General features: G+C 45.9%; 1 protein-coding gene across 1 annotated transcript in view; it reads left to right on the forward strand.

Moving 5' to 3' along the window:
• The window catches only part of stt3b (STT3 oligosaccharyltransferase complex catalytic subunit B), a 92,196-nt gene that overhangs the window by 72,402 nt on the left and 2,686 nt on the right, over positions 1-17,108 (forward strand). The window contains exons 10-15 of the mRNA XM_028817849.2: positions 736-947; positions 5,178-5,365; positions 7,664-7,835; positions 11,246-11,419; positions 11,584-11,697; positions 16,753-16,965. Coding sequence (XP_028673682.1) covers positions 736-947; positions 5,178-5,365; positions 7,664-7,835; positions 11,246-11,419; positions 11,584-11,697; positions 16,753-16,965 — 1,073 coding nt within the window. The remainder of the gene's footprint in view (positions 1-735; positions 948-5,177; positions 5,366-7,663; positions 7,836-11,245; positions 11,420-11,583; positions 11,698-16,752; positions 16,966-17,108) is intronic.

The following is a 17,108-nucleotide window of genomic DNA, read 5'->3' on the forward strand; positions in this document are numbered from 1 at the left end:
TGAACAGCAAAGTCCAACAAGTCATAAAAGTAAATGTCAGCGGCAGCAGCTGCTTCCTTTGCATGCACAGCAGGTGAAGTGAGATTTGAGAGTCGCCATTCACGTGGCACTCAATTAAAGAACTGCTGCAACGGACAAAAAGCGTGCATGCGTGTGAAGCTTCTGTGAGCCATCTTTATATAAGAGTGTTCTAGAAGTTTTTGTTTTTAATGGGAGACTCGTCAAAGAAAAGAAGGGTTACAAACGCTGGTTTTGGTGGCTCGTGTTTTAAGGCAGCCTTCTTCCCAACTCATTGAAGGCCCGAGTGACTTGGATTGTAAGTCAGTTTCAAGTGTCATCTTGAATCACCGGCTTGTTGAGAATGTGTGCACTGTGCCGATTGTGTAATGTGAACTACTGGAGACATGTTGGGAAAAACCAAAGGAAACCGTTACATTCTGCTCATGTTACATGGCGTATGCTCTTGTTCTCCGTCAGCTGTCATTGTCATAATTAAACAGTTTAATGTCGCATTACACATAAATGGTGGTCCAAGTCCGCAGAGGAGGCTTGTCCCCAGTCCTTGTCGATGTGTGTTCAGCCCCAGCCTGTTCTCCGGACCTCCACCCCGTACCTTTGACTCTCTTATTTCAGGAAGCAGCTGGCTTTGGCTTTATGAGCTGAGCTGTAAGCCTAAATGCTTTGTTTTACACCACACTGTGAGGTGACGAGCGTTTCTCTGCTTTTCTTTTGCAGTGGCCTTATATGCAATCAGCGCCGTATACTTTGCTGGAGTGATGGTCCGTCTGATGCTCACCTTGACCCCTGTTGTCTGCATGTTGTCAGCCATTGCATTTTCAAACGTTTTTGAACATTACTTGGGAGACGATTTGAAACGGGAAAACCCACCAACAGAGGACAGTAGTGATGAGGATGACAAAAGGAATTCCGGGAACTTGTATGACAAGGTAAACGTCTTCACTTTGCTATGCCAGCTTTCATTACACAAAAAGAATGCATTTTTTAGGCCACTGGGTCAGATAGTCTTGTACTGGGTAGAAGTGGCACAAGGCCTTTTGTCTCATTCACCAGAAACTAAAAAAAGAAACCTGCCAGCCTTCATTGTCTTTGTCATAGGGGTCTGGCCAGGACGAGGAGTGGAAGCAGAGCACTGCTGACAATGACCACACAAGCTGCTGTGTTAGTATAATTGGTGCAAATCTGAGACGCAGAACGTTTACCTGGGGCTTTGGTTAAGTTTGTTGGACTTTCTGATCCCTGTGTCTCGTGATTGTTTGGCTGCTGATTTATGAAAAATTAAACCATTAAAATGGTACCCCGTTTCATCAGCGGCAGTAACTGTTACTATTGAAGCACAAATCTGCAGACACTGTGGCCACCCAGGGTTTGATTTTGACTCCTGTTCTGTGACGCATCAGGCATAAGTGGCCACCAGGTGGAGCTCTAGGCTAGCGAGTCAGTCTGGTGCTTTTTGTAAACGGTCACTGACCTGGTGACCTCAGGATGAGGTTTGAACCCGGACCACCTCTAGTGGCAATTGGAGTATAAATGTGGGAGACACGGAGATGTCTATCAGGTAGGCGTGGTAAGGCTCTGGAGTGCCCCCTACCTTTAGGGCTGTCTTAAGGAGACCAAGTGCTGGCCCCCTAGTTTGGTCATTTTAATTCATAGATTCATTTGTATGAGGTGCTCTGTGGGTGTTTTTCACTCTATAATGGTTCTGCAGTTGCATGGCCGCACTCTCTCAGCAGTGAATTTCCACTTCTCACATTTACTTCCAGTGATGAGGTGTGACAAGACGTTCCAGGCGCCTACCCGGATGGGCCGCCTCAAATTGGGACCCGAGTGCTGTCGTGCAGTGGGTGACGCCTCCGCACCACACCAGTTCTGATCTCCAACAGGCCTAATCCCATTGGCTCTCATCTAGGAATGGGGTTCCCAAGGGCTTCCCCCATCCCAATCATAATGAGAGCAGCCTTCCTATGGGCGGCAGCAGTTGTGCTACCCCGCAAAAAGGAGTCCCGTCTGTCGTCTCGGAGCTGTGTGAAAGTTTGTTTTTATGGTGACTGGAGTGCCAGTTCTGCCATCAACTCCCATGATTTCCCAGCAAGTTGCAGGACCGCATTTTAAAGTCCTACCACTGGACATTGTCTGCGGAGAGATGTTAACTTCCCTCAGCAGTGACATTCATGTCTCTAGTGACTTTTCCTATGAAGTCAGTAGATGCAAAGGGGGGTCATGAGGTCGTTGGGGTGTGTGGAGCTCCTGGTATCTCTACAAAAGGACGAAGGTCCAAGTCTTTAGAGCCATGGTGCTTCCTGTATGTGAGACATGGATGCTATCCAGTGACCTGAGACGAGGACTGGACTCCTTCACTACTGTGTCTCTTCAGAGGGTCCTTGGGCACCGCTGGTTTGACTTTGTGTTGCTCATAGAGTCTCGAATCAGGCACATGACCTGCATGGTGAGGGAGCGTCAGTTACAGCACTGCGGCCATGTGGCGAGATATCATGAGTGTGATCTGGCTTGCATTGTGGAGGACCCGAGTGACTGGACCAGGCCAAGGGGACACCCACATAACATCTGGCTGCAGCAGACAGTCATTTCTGGTGGATGGGGGACTGGATCGCATGACTGCCTGAGGGGTTGCCAACCAGGATCCCAAGCTGTTTCATCTTGTGGTGGGTGTGGCAAAGTGCTATACCAGTGCAGGCTCCCTGACCTGACAAGATGTCCCAGTGCCTTCCTGAACTTGCACTGAAAGGCAACAGCAGACCCGGAGTGCAGGACACCTGAGGATTTGTGACTAAAGTCTTTGAACGCTTTCTCTGTCTTTTTATTTTGGGAGTTTGTGATGTTTGCTGCTTTATAATTTGGTGCTGGGAGTCCAGTTTCCTACCAGCTTGGACTGAACATGTCATCATCGGTTGCACCGCCTGACCTAGAGGATGAAGGATTTGAACTTAACGCACAAGTCCTTCCACTTCCCTCGTGTCCCCATACCTTCTCCTCCTCCTCTCATACGTTGTGTTGGCTGTTCGTGGTTGCCCTGTCCCTCCGTCACTAGTTGTCAAACATCTCTTGCAGCAGTCTGACCCAAACCATACCAATGTACAGTAATGGATCTGTGGAGATACACAAATACGAGAGTGGTCTCCACACCGCCACAATCGGAGTGTGTGGTCTGCAGAGTGGGGGAACAGTACTTTTAAAAGTAACTTCACTACATTACTGATTACAGACAATAAGCAAGTAAATGTTTGTGACATAGTTAGTTATTATAAGATGTAATGGACTACAAGATGTCTTACCTTGGCATTACTTTGTCTTTTTTTTACATGAAAACTGCACATGTCACTGGTTTAGTTATTCAATCCTCCACCCATGAAATGGACCAGGGACATGGCTGAATGGGAGCTTTTGTGTGCGTTTTGTAAATACAGCAGCACCCCGGGTCCAGACCTGTGAGCGACACGTACCTCGGGTGGCAGGAGTACCAGCTTTAAAAAGCTGCAGCCTCCCTAGAGCACCTGGATTGTGTCTCGAAGCTCCTAAAGCCCATCAGCCCCTTGCCTTACAGTGTTTGGCCAATGACACATGCTTGACAAGTAGAAGACGAATTTGGGGGGTCACCTGGTATTACTGACTTTAGGAGGGGAAAAAAAGAGGAGAAGATGGCATGAAAGACCCGGACATTAACCAAAAGTAGTAAAGAGGGGGCGAGTTTAATGTTCTTGTGCGCTGGTGGACCTACATGATGGAGAGATGCATGCTGGGTATTTTGCATGTCGCCTTGCACTTTGCTAACTGGTTGTGTGATATTTAGTACTTCCTTTATCATTCTGGCAGACACGTGACCAGTTTGATTTTAATTTAGTGTTTGGTGGACTGCTAGATCTTGTATTTGGAAGGTCACATTTATGTATAATTGCTCCGGTTTCCTCCCGCAGTCCAGAACACGTGCATGTTAGGCGCCTGTGTTTTCACCCGGCGATGGGCTGGCGCCCTGTCCTTGTTCCTGATGCTTGCTGGGATAGGCCATAATTAAAACATTTAATTTAATGGACAGATACAATTACAATACCATTTATTTTTGTATAGCCCCTGCCCTTTGACAGCCCCCCAGCCTTAACTGTCTAAGAAGACACGAAAAAACTCCCAAAAACAAATGGGAGAAACCCTGTGAAAGGCAGTTCAAAGAGAGACCCCTTACCAGGTAGGCTGGGGGTCAATACAACACAATCCACAGAACAGAAGACAAGTCATCCGCAATACAATAGAAATCTGACAAGTACAGAGCAGAACTGAGCAGCAGATGACATCACACAAAAGATCTCCATTTATGTTTGTCACTTTCAAACTTGGTATCCTTGTCTGTGTGTTTAAACAAATGGCGGTCTTTCTGTGTGCTAATTCAGTATTTAGGAAGTTTTAAAAAAGTATACTTCTACCGGAGAACTTGTCGCCCACACTCGCTGAAGAGCGCTATACAAGAATAAACGGAATTAAATGGACTCTGCTCCAGCTTCCTCACAAACTCGCTCAGGATAAGCGGGTTTGGAAATTGGACGGACGGACAGATGGATGAAGGGACATAAAGGTCAGATGTGCAGGTTAGCCGTCTGTCTGCTTTTGACCTTTGATCAGCCAGTTGTTCAGGCTGAGGGTGTATTGGAGTAGATCTTTTATGACACATGAGAGGCGGTGGTCACCTGATACTAACCCCAGGTCACTTGAGTCGAGGTAATGGGGGTGACGTGAAAAGGTTAAGAGAGAATTGGAGAGGCTGATCAGCCTGAGTGAAGAAAAATGGACGTGAAACTGGTGACGATGACGACAACCTCGGCTTCTGCTGTCCTCTCCTTATTTCTTATGTATGTCAAAGTCACCGCATGTTTGCTTCTCACTTTCAGTGACCTTGGCCTTCTCTACATTGTGGTAAAAGAATGATTATTGTCATTATAAACAAGGAGCATTTTTGAGTGTTGTAATTCTCTGTCTGTTTATTATAGTTGGCTTTTCTTTCTGAATTTGCAATAAGTTTTGTGTGTTCACTTTTTTTATTTTTTTTTGTGATTGGGTAACATTTTAAAATAACGGGTGGACTGCAGAGGCCCACCGCTGCTTCCATCTTCGCAGTCCTGTTTGTCTTGACAAGCTGCTCTCGTCTTTGATAGGCTGGCAAAGTAAGGAAGCACGTGTCTGAGCAGGAGAAGACGGAAGAAGGACTGGGGCCCAACATTAAAAGCATTGTCACCATGTTGATGCTGATGCTGCTGATGATGTTTGCCGTTCACTGCACCTGGGTTACCAGCAATGCTTACTCGAGTCCCAGCGTCGTCTTGGCGTCCTACAATCATGACGGGTGAGGACAGATTTGCACTTTCTGGTGGGCTCGTCGACTGTGGCTATTCAGGTTAATGGGGGGTCTGGCTGCTCGTTAACCCTGAAGGTAACAATCTGCTTTTCTTTTTGTTATAATAAATGTTTTTATACATTAAACTGTGTAATGTGTCAGCCAGCAGCAAAGCACTAACTGGCGTTTATTAAGGTTCTCCATTATCATGTCAGTCTGGACAGGTGGATGCAAACCATGTGATTAAGAAGCTTCATGGCGTTTAGTTTTACATACGTGTTATACAGGGTGGCGCACGAAAAACCGAACCATCTCCGACCGGGAGGCTCGAGCTATTATACATGTGGGTGCCATCGCGAAAACAGAGCCTCGTTGTCACGACGGGGTCAGCAGCCCCAACTGTGCATTAGTAAGGAGGCTGTGAGCTAGTGAGACATCTGGAAGATGTATTCTCTGCAACAGGAGATTGGAATAGTGGAGGCGTCTACCGGTTCTTCTAAGGAAACACAGGACATCCTTGGTGTAAACCTACCAGCAAAGAGCAACATTCACGAGTTGGTGAGGAAGTGGCGTGAGACTGGGTCAGTTGCAAACTGCATAAAGATCGGGCCCCGTCCGTTTGTACACCTGCGGTCGTAGCAGATATTCTGGAACGGGTGGCCAGAAGCCCTAGGAAATCGACACATAAATTGGCACAACAAGCAAAAGTCTCGTGCAGGTCTTGTCAACGTGTGTTGCACTCGCTACAAATGAAGCCGTACAGAATGACTTGTGTCCAAGAACTGAAGGATGACGACAAGGGAAAACGTGTATTTTATTGCACGTGACTCCTTCAAACAATTGCAATTGGATTTTTGTATTGCATATCTTTCATTTCGTGTTCGGGCTAAGAAACATACATCGACGTCAGAGATGGTTCGGTTTTTCATGCGCCACCCGGTAGAATTTCAGTCATAATGAATGGCAGCGCTCATGGCTGTAGGGTTCTTTAGAATCGCTCACAGTGTTGCATTTATTAGCTTACCTTTACTTATTTGGGTGAGGCCTTTATCCAGGGTACGATTGGTGCCACTTCTTTTGTTGTTCCAATTGGAGTCCCAGCAGGTGAAGTGACTTAACTCGGGGGCCACGGCTGCGTTTGAACCCACAACCACAGGCTTTGACATCCAAGGCCTTAACCACTGGGCCCCAGTGCCAGCAGTGATCTCGCATTGTGGGAGTTCTGCCGGGTCGTCTTCCCTCATATACTTTGCAGTCTTGTATTCCATTTCTTGTTTGATTGGAATTTATAGTTTAAATGATACAAAAAATAAAGAAGCCCAATAAAAGCAACCCTCGAGTCAATTCACACCACCGAAAATGTGCTTTCCAAAGTAGCATCTAAAATCTCCACTGTCCCCATTATAAGACTGGGAGCGCTCCGTTGTGGTGCACCACACACATACACACACACACACATACACCGGTGTTTTTTTTTGTACCGTCACAACGCCAGGCACAGTGGGCCCTGTTATGCCCAGCCTCGTGTAGCTAGAGTGTATAGGCAGTTCCTGGATGACAAAGGCATTGATGCCATTGACTGGCATGCAGGTTCCCCAGATCTGAATCCAATGGAGAACCTCGAGATGTTGTGTAGTGGTGCATCTGACACTGCTAAGTAGTGCCACAGACGTGCCAGGAGCTCACTGATGCCCTGGTCCAGGTCTGGGAGGAGATTCCCCAGGACGCCATCCACTGTCTCATCAGGAGTCCATACAGGCACATGGGGACCACACACACTATGGAGTCGCATTAGGAGTTTTTTGTGTCTTGATTTTCGGTGTGATGTTCAATTGGCCCTCATTGGGTTGGTGATTTTGGTGTCCATTGACCGTGGGCACGTCATTTTGTTCTTAATGAATTACACAGCATAACAACTGAATATTTTGTTTGAGTTCTGATGTGTGATTTAAGTGTTCTCTTAATTTTCTCAGCAGGGTATTTATATGAGAGTGTATTTATTTATTTATTTATTTATTTATTTATTTATATATGTGCAGTACGTGTGTATACTTGTAAAGTTGTACTATTTGTAACCCTTTGTTTTTGCTCCCAGCTTCACACACTGCCCCTTCTTTTCCTTTTCTTACTAACCCTTTTTCCAAGGCCTTTCCCTAATCCCAATCAACCATCTCATCTGCAACCCCCTGGTAGTTTCCTTTTGTTGCTTCCTCATAGAATTCCAGCATATTAGTGAACACTAATCCCAGATTTCAAATCTGCTTGGATAACCATGTGATGAATAATGCAAATGTTATCCTTTGCCAGGTCTCGGAATATCCTGGATGATTTTCGTGAGGCCTATTATTGGCTACGACAAAATACAGATGAACACGCCAGGGTCATGTCATGGTGGGACTATGGCTATCAGATAGCGGGGATGGCCAATCGAACAACGCTCGTGGATAACAACACGTGGAACAACAGTCATATAGCATTGGTAAGTGAAAATGAATTTGTCACTCTTCGTCATTCCTAGCCGTCTTGGTGACAGTTGCTTCACTTACACGTACAAGTTGATCACGGAAGGGCATTCAGTGTCACTCCTGCCCCAGATAGCCTTTACAGTTTGCTGCTGCTTTTGCTGTGCTGATGGTATGGATTGAGGGCACGGGGGGACATTACTTTTTGTGGTTAACACTGAAGGAAAAATGTGCAAACTCGTGTAATGTCCTCCTTCAGCCCTGGGCAAGTCTGCCAGGTTCAGCTCATGTTTAAGTGAATTTGTTGTTTCCGCCAGGAGTAAGGTAAACAATTCTTGTTAAAGTCACAATGATCTCTAGACCGATGCCACACCGAATATTTAATGACACTGCAACATCCCAGCAGTCTGGTCTTTGCAGAGCTGATGTGTTTATTTGGGACATAAGGGGAGCTGTGTGCCTGCCAGGATGAAGCACTGCCACATAGGCAAGTTTGTGGATTTGGCCAGAGGTGGGCTCAGTACGTAAAAGAGATGCCAGTCAGCAGGGGTTGCTAAATCCTGATGGTAAACTGTGGAGTGAGAGTGACGAGGGAACGTTTGGTGTTCAGTTTGAAGGATTTGGTGGTCAGTTTGGTCTCATCTTTGAAGATATGAGAAAAGTGAAAACTTGACCAGAGTGCAGGGCACAGAGAGCTTAATGGGGCTAAAGTTTGGTGACAGTTAGTTTAAGAAGCTCTGCGAGTGTGAAGCCCTGTATCGACAGAACTGGTTATACCAGAGGACCATTTTAGTTCTGTCGGAGTTGCTCATGTTGGTAACTTTATGAACTGTGCATTCACATCTCAATAAAAAAAAAAGAAAATCACCCCAGTGTGAATCAACATGTCGGTAAAATTCAGTCCTGTCCCCTGGGATTTTAAAGGTTTTCACCAAAAAACAAAATGGAGGCAGTCGAAGAATGTGTCCGTGCTCTATGTGACCAACGTGGAGCCACTGGTTCATACTGCGTCAGTCAGATGGATGAGTTTGTGGACAAAGAAGCTCCAAATGCAGAATTTCTACCAGAGGGGTCGCGCTTGTGGCGTCATTAGGTGAACGGCCCACCTGATCCTTCTAGATCCAGACACACAGGGTATTCAGTAACACTCAGTCTCCGAAGGACATTTCTCTCACAGCTCTTTAAATATGCCCACCAATCCAACCACAAAACGACAGATTGGTACTGCACCATTCACTCCAGAGTCTGGGAACGCTGGTCAGCCTGACTGAGAATGAGGCACAGTGTTTCAGCCCTGCTCCAGTTGATGACTTTCCTAAGCTTGGTTGACTGCCACCATGATGGTTTTCTTGTTATGGAGAGGAATAATAATTACGCAGCTACAGCGTGTGCGGCTCTTTAGAGGAGATGATATTGCATAGCCGTAGAAAGCTCGCCTGCCTTTACTGGTTTTCTAGGAATGTCTTGTAACTGTGCAAAGCCGTGGCAAAAAGTACCAACATTGTGTGCCAACGGTGACTTTGTAACAGCCGACCCCTCACCCAGACTGGCATCTATCTATCTTTATTTCTATATCTATATGCATCTATACTATATATTATTTACAACAAGCAATCAAAACAATAGAAAGCCCCTGCCCCCCCCAACCCCCCACCTTGTCATTATACCATAAATCAGTGGTCCCCAACCTTTTTGATAGCAAGGACCACTTTATTAGATGCAAATTTTTCCACGGACCGGTCCCTTGGGTTGGGTGGGGTGCAGTTTTATACACAATTTAACATAACATATCTATTATTATTAAGCAGTTCGCATACGTTTGCAATCTGAGATTTTTCTTCTTTTTTTTGCATATAACAAAGACGTATGCTTTGCATTTGCCAATCCAACAGACTGCACATCACAAACATTAACACTGCTATCGTTTTTTTCGTGTCTGCCATTTCTATAGGAGGGTGACAATGAGTTAAATTCCAATGGATGTTTTTCAGATGTTGACAAGCAATAAACAAAAGGAATCAATGAAAACCACAGACAACAAAAACGGCAAAAAAAAAAACAGTACGAGGAAAGTTCGAAGAAAGAATTTTTTTTTTTTTTTTACAATGTTTCTGTTTGGGGATCGTTGTGCAAATGTGAACAACTGAGCTGCGACCACAGATCTAACTGCTCTGTGGATGATTCATTCAGGCATTTCAAGGTCACTTCGTTGTAATGAAAGCATTTGCTGAATGTACTTCGTAGTAACGTGATTTCTATAGACTCGTGTCATATGGGGAAACTATCAGGACCGTAACAATACTTTATTGTAATACTCTCTCCTCTCTCTGCGCCGCTGCAAAGCCCCGTCCGCCAAGCGTTCTGAAAAGTCTGAGTGAGTCTCCGTTGCCGGCAGTTCTCTCGCGGCCCGGCTGTCAGACGGCTGCGGCCCGGTAGTGGGTCGCGGACCGGTGGTTGGGGACCCCTGCCATAAATGAATAAACACAGAACAAAAACAAACTGCAATGAATGGATTGAGTCCAATAGACTCAAATCCAAAGTCCAAGTCCAAAGTAATGAATGTCCTGAATTAAATTAAATGCTGTTCACTGTGATATGTTTGCTCCTTCTCAAAACAACTCAACAATCTCACCGTGCGAGTCCTCGGCTTTGGTTGAAATAAATCCAAACCCCAGGGGTTCTCCGAACTGGCTGATGTACTGATGATCCGGTCAATGAATAAAGCAGACGGTGAGGTTGCACAATGAAAAGTAAACGATGATTTTATGAATTGAATACGAAGTGGCTCCTTTCGATCTCTCCCTTGGTTCTTCCCTCCTGTGGTTTAAGTAAAAATATCCCAGATGAAATTGGTGTGTCAACAGGAGATACCAGTATTGGAGTTGCTGCCTCCCTGCATCATCCTTCCCCGTTTGTTTCCCGGGGACAACATTTACATAGACACACAACTGATTTAAAGGGGACAATGCAAAAAAGTGCTGTGACTCAGCACCAGACACACATCAAATATCTACACTCATGTAGCCCCACTTCAACTTTACAGACATGTCCCATCAGAATTGGGCTCAAGGGTGAGAACGAGAGAGACGTTCTTGATTTCGATGTCTTTGTGTAATAATTGTCCGATTTAGTGAACAAATTTTGTTTTATTTTTCAATTAATTGAACACAGAATTGACCAATGTGTCTGTGGCACTGACCTTAAGGGATTCTCGATTGCACAATAAAGTGTTTGTTGTGAGTTGCACGTCTGTTGTCTGCCTCAGTTTGCTGTACTGCTGGTCCTCTGTCCCGTTACGAGACGTCCTTGTACTGAACCGTTGACACTAACAGTGCAGGTCATCACATGACGTGAGATTCTTTTGCTGATTTGCCACCCAGCTGCTAAGATGTATCTGAATCTTTTTTCCTTTATCCTCCATTTGCAGGTTGGAAAAGCCATGTCCTCTAATGAAACGGCTGCTTATCAGATTATGCGCAGCTTGGATGTCGATTACGTGCTCATCATCTTCGGAGGTGTCATCGGCTACTCGGGAGACGACATCAACAAGTTTTTGTGGATGGTCAGGATAGCTGAAGGCGAACACCCCAAAGATATCCGAGTGAGTGGCGTGGGCTGAGAATTAGGAGTTTGAAACAGAATCACGTAGTGGTATTGAGAAGACCACCGGCTGGCAGGAAGCTCCTGTCATTTTGTTTGTTTGTAACCAAACTTTTTAACTCTGTGCTTTTTTTTTTTTTTTTTTTTTTTTTTTTGTTACGTCAGGAGAGCGACTATTTTACACCCCAGGGAGAGTTTCGTGTCGACAAGGCTGGCTCGCCAACATTGTTAAACTGCCTTATGTACAAGATGTCCTACTACAGATTTGGTGAAATGCAGGTGAGACGTCGCTACTGTGCAAGTCCTAATGTTTAGTTTAGCTGGGCCCTCTTCATTTACAGGGCTGTGATTAAATGTCTTCCTCATCCATCAGCATCCTCTCTCTTTTTGCATATTTGACACAGTGGATGGCTTCAGACCTTTAGTCAAAATGCAGTATTGGAGAACGGGAACCTGAATGAAGGCACAGTAGAGTTTTTAAATTAGTACTTTCAAGGTGAAAGTCACCCTGTAATTCCTCCCATTGCTTGACCACTTGGACAGGTCACCGCACTGTTAACTCGGGTTCACCCGCTCCACCTTGCAGACCTGCTTTACTTCGGACGCACTGCTTGTTTCAAGGCCATTCCGACCTCTCGACGATTCAGTTATCGACTCGCTTTTGTGTTTTCTGTCCTTGTCCTGCTGTGTGACCGAGTGACGCTTCATGTGACAGTCAGATGTCTGGCAATCTCCTGATAAAGTGCACAACTTATTGTTACTCCAATAATGGCAAGACTTTCAAAGCATTCCCCCCGCAATAGCCCCCACCCGCCATCGTCTCCACACTATTATCCACCGACATGTTTTATTGTAAATCTGACGTTTGTACCATCAAAACGCTGGGCGCAGTGGGCCCTGTACTCTCTACTTATGACCGATGTGTCATTATTCATAAAGGCTTGGGGAACATCCAGGTGTTTCTTTGTCCTTCTGTTCCCCTTGGACACCAGCGGTTTCTCCCATGAATCCCGTTTTTCTTCAGTCTCTTTTTTTTTGGGGGGGGAGTCTTGAACTCGGACCTTAGCTGAGGCTGGAGAGGCCTGCAGGTCTCTGGATGATGTTCTGGCATCCCCTGTTGTAACAGCCTCGCTTGGGCATGGATGGCAGCAAGTTACGCACTCCAGTTGTGAAGTAAACCGTACTTACCTTTCAGTTTGTCACTCTCCCCAGCTGACAGACAAAATCAGATAAATAAGTCGAAGGGTAAGTAAATGTAAAGTGAATATATTCAAAAAGATGAAATGTTACGTATATCTGAATTCCCTGAGCCCAATGTAAATGCAGATATTTACTGTGATGGAAAAGTACAACATAAAATGAACCCCAACCTCCCTTCTCTTAACTCTTAATGAATGAGCGTCCATAATGTGAGCTCTTTGAGACCCCAGCTACACTCGGTTAATGCTGGCAGGGTCTGCTTGTCGGCTGCCAGCTCCCCGTGTGACGTGTCCTAGGCCCGCTGGTCCCTTTAAAATGGGCCACTGATCTGGCGCTGTGTGCACTTTGTGTCCTCGCTTGTGCAGGAAGGCAGGACTGCGTCATCATCCCTGACTCCGTGCTGCGTGTGTTTTAGTAAATGCGTTAAGGACGTTCCTGACCTGACAACAATAAGGCTGATTTTTTTTTTCTTGGAGCCTGGACTCGCCCCTTTTCTCTTGTGCAAGTCTGCGACCCCCCCCACATCACAACATACATACACACAAAGTCCAATATGAAAACGCAGTGACTTTAGGGATGGAAGCTGTCAAAATCCAAATGGTGACGTCACAGTAGAAACACAACTGAAATGGGGCTTTCTGGAAATGTGACCCAAAACAGTCTTGCTGGGTGTCCAGCAGCCTACAAGTCTGACAGCCATCAGCTAATCGGCTCCCTGCCGTCTGTAACTGGATGAAGAGTGGTGGTCTGCTGTTGCTGTCAGTGAAATGATCAGTTAAATCCCGGACTCTCCTGCCTCCTTTTCTCTTTTTGAAACGTGCGGCCCTTCCTTTTAATGTGTGCAACGCGGAACCCAAGGACAGAAACCCCCTCATCTACCACCACCGGCTCCAAAGGAGGTCAAGCATTGTAATGGGTGACGTCCTTGCAGTTTGCAGATGGAGGGAGACTCTTCTAGAGTTAAATATACGAGAAAAAAGGGCAGACACTCACACAACACGTATCAGCATTGAACAAACACAATTGACCTTTTATTGTATGGGGGCTTTAATGAGTCCTCAGTATGTGCCTCATTGGTCATTTTGGCAGGCCAGCCTGTCCTGGCAATGGTTTGCCACTGTTTGTGTACTGCATGGCTTTCTGTGCCTTTCCTGAATGATAGGTGACCCCACAACCCAATCTCTTCTGGAATTCTGGGTCGTCATCATTGTTCTAGAAACCTTCACTCTCAAGGTGAGGGGTTGTTTGTGGGAAAACTTTACAGCAGATTGAGCAGGACGGGTTGTGTTCAGTCAGCTGGGACTAATGATTAGTGAACTTGGGGCAGCTATCTGTAAGTGACAGACAAAGGGGGCACTTACCTTTTCACACACAGTACGGGCGTTGGATAGCTTTCTTTAATATATGTCAATTTAGAAGTCTTACTGTGCCAACTATCCAAACTAGAGGATATCCTAAAGGGGCGATTACCTTTTCACACAGACAGTACTGGATGACTTGACTCTGCCAAGTATCAATTTAGAATTCGTGTTCTGTGTTTCCTTTGGTTCCCTTCATCTAATATGACATTTTGTCTAAATATGTGAAGCCATTCATTGCGACAAATACACGGAAATACAGGAAATCCAAAAGAGGGCAAGGACTCTCACGGCTCTGTTATTAATTAAGGTTGTGTGTGTTTGGGCGTGTATTTATCACTTTTTTCAGTTACCATTTAAAATGAAGATGTGCCCATTCAAGATTTTATTTCATAACATGGCACCGTAGCGGGTATGCTTTGTTGGTTTATGTAGGACAGTTCAGTTTGAGGGGCAGCTCATGAGCCGAGAGTGAGGGGCACTTGCTTCTTTCTGACAGACTGCCATGTGCAGTCATTGGATGTTTTAGAAGTCGTAGAAGTTCCTGTCGTTGTTTTACTAGTGACCTTGGTGCCATGTGTTATTGCTGGAAGGGCACGTTTTCCAGTTATTTTTTTCTACAAACTCGCTTTGTGTTTTAGTCTTTTCTCAGGATTTCCATGTGTTGTGCCACTTAAGGACATTCACTGCTGTTTTGTCCGCTACTCCATTAGAGCTTTGATTTTATACTTCCAGTCATTTGTCCTGCTGAAGCCACTTGGAGGTCTACGGCCCACTCAAGTGGGTTTCCTTGTCGGTTTACCAGCACGTTGTGCTTTCCTGGGCAAGCTGATGGGGCTTGTAGCTGCTGATGTTCAGTGTTGGGTTGGATCAACACACTCCATACCGTCCGACTTTCTGCTAAACGTCTGAGAACTTCACACAATGAAGGAAATGGCGAACCTCTCCTTGACAAATGGCTCATTACAGGCATGGCATTGGCTTAGTAAATCCGTGCTGTGTTTGTACAGAGTTAAAGGTGGTCGAGTTAGGAGATGAGTGGTTTAAATGTCACAGCTCCGCTCTTCTTTTCCTCGCCATCGGTCGGCTGCAGCTGCCATCTATTCATTTGTGGGCCTGTGAAGTCGCCTCCTCGTGCAGACGTGTGTAATGGACACACAGGCCTCACACTGTGCATGTGACACCAGAAGGCGCTGCCTTTATGCCAGAGGCTTTACAACTTGTATGATCTCAAGACCCAGTCTTACCATTGTAGTTCACCGAGGAAGAGCAAGACGGTCTTTTCTTTCCCCCTAGTGAAACAAGCACAGTTTGAAATGGAAGAAAATATCGTGGTGGACTGTAGAGGGATGTCACAGCAACTCAGTAGATGAATTCCTGAGGCATTCTGGTGTGCCTGTGAGCGATTGACAGCAACTTGTGACCAATCCGTGGTTGAGGGGGGCTGCTTTATGGAAGACTGAGCCACAACTCGAGTAGGCAAAGAATTAGTTTGTGAAGGTTTTCTCTGCACCATTTCTGTGATGCCCACAGTACAGTAGCATGACACTGAGCTATGCTGGGCTATGCAGGCCTCCCCATTCCCAGTAATGTCTTCTTCAGCTGAGAGATATAAATAAGTCCTCGACGATGTCCGGGGTCTGCCTCTCCGTCTCCTCCAAGTGGGCTGTGATACACTTGAGACCAGTGGCACATCACACGACTTCTTGTTGGGCCTGACTGCTGCATTTGCAGGATCTCATCACGTTGAGGATGTCAGATTCCACAAGTTACATGACTGCCTCGTGACATTCATGGCACTGGAGAGTGGTGACGTGCTGCATGTTGATTACTGTCTACAAGTAAGAACGTCACTGGCCTCTGTCCACATGACAGTGGTAACCCTGTTAACCAATCAGACGTTTGCCCCACTGTGACAGCCATGTGATGTGCTGCCTGTCCACGCTGGTGCCTGTATGAGTGCCTTCCAGGAATGGGGAGCTCAGCCGCAGTCCTGGGCCGCCTATTTGTATTTGTTCCTCTCACTTGGCAGAGAAGCCTCTGTTTGGATTTTGTGGTCTCTCTCCCCCCCCCTTTTTCTTTCTTTCCTCCTTTATTGGCTGGTTGTCGGCACACATACCGCCCTTGCGACACTGGTGGGCACAGGAGTGCAGCACAACTGCCCCTGACTCACTAAGATTGTGTAACTGAAGTCTACAACCGAAAATCGTGTAGTGTGATGGGGCTTTAGAGAGCCATACCAAAGAAAACGGATGACCGCTCCCTGCTTGGGGTCTCAATGTCGGTAAACCAAAGGCAAAGCGGCACGAGTATTGGGGGTTTATTTAAAACAAGACCACCCATCCACATGGAAAGGTGATACCCGCTCAAAAAATAAACTGGGGTGGCACACACTGCATCGCCGGATACTCTGGGGTGGTCCTTGGTCTTCAGGTTGCTTGAAGTTTCTGATGTCCAGGAAGGTTGGGGTTTGGACAGATTTGTGCACCACATAGACAGCAGCCATTTTGACTCCTCGTGTGACTTGTTAGGCGGGTTTAGTCTAAATGTTTTGTTCTTCTGTTCTATTTGGTTCTTTATATTTTATAATAAATGACGATTTAAGTATTCAGGTTTGACTTCAGTAGTAAAAAATGTTAGCTTTAGTTTCACTTAAAGTTGCCACTGGCCTGGCTGAGGACATCAGTCAAGTGTACTGTCTGAACGTCTGACTTCTCTGTCCGGTCTTGAGTTTCGTTTCTCCTGCTGGCTTATAATGTATGTTTTTTCTTTTTAGCTTGACTTCAGGACGCCCCCTGGGTTTGATCGCACGAGGAACGCTGAAATTGGCAACAAAGACATCAAGTTCAAACATTTAGAAGAAGCCTTCACCTCTGAGCACTGGCTAGTGAGGATTTATAAAGTCAAAAAACCAGAGAACCGGGAAGCTTTGGACCATAAGCCTCGGCTCACCAACACCGCTTCAAAACAGAAGCATTTATCTAAAAAGGTGGGTTTGATGGCGGGACTTGCTGACGCCTCTTAAGCTAAGTGTGTGAGTTTGGTGGGGATGGCTTTCATTTTAACAGGTCAGAAACTGCTCTGTATGGATCAGTCAGTCTTTCAGAAAGTGGCACTCCAACGGGCCACTGG

Source organism: Erpetoichthys calabaricus, chromosome 13 (assembly GCF_900747795.2).
Source record: "Erpetoichthys calabaricus chromosome 13, fErpCal1.3, whole genome shotgun sequence".
In the NCBI taxonomy this organism is placed as follows: domain Eukaryota; kingdom Metazoa; phylum Chordata; class Cladistia; order Polypteriformes; family Polypteridae; genus Erpetoichthys; species Erpetoichthys calabaricus.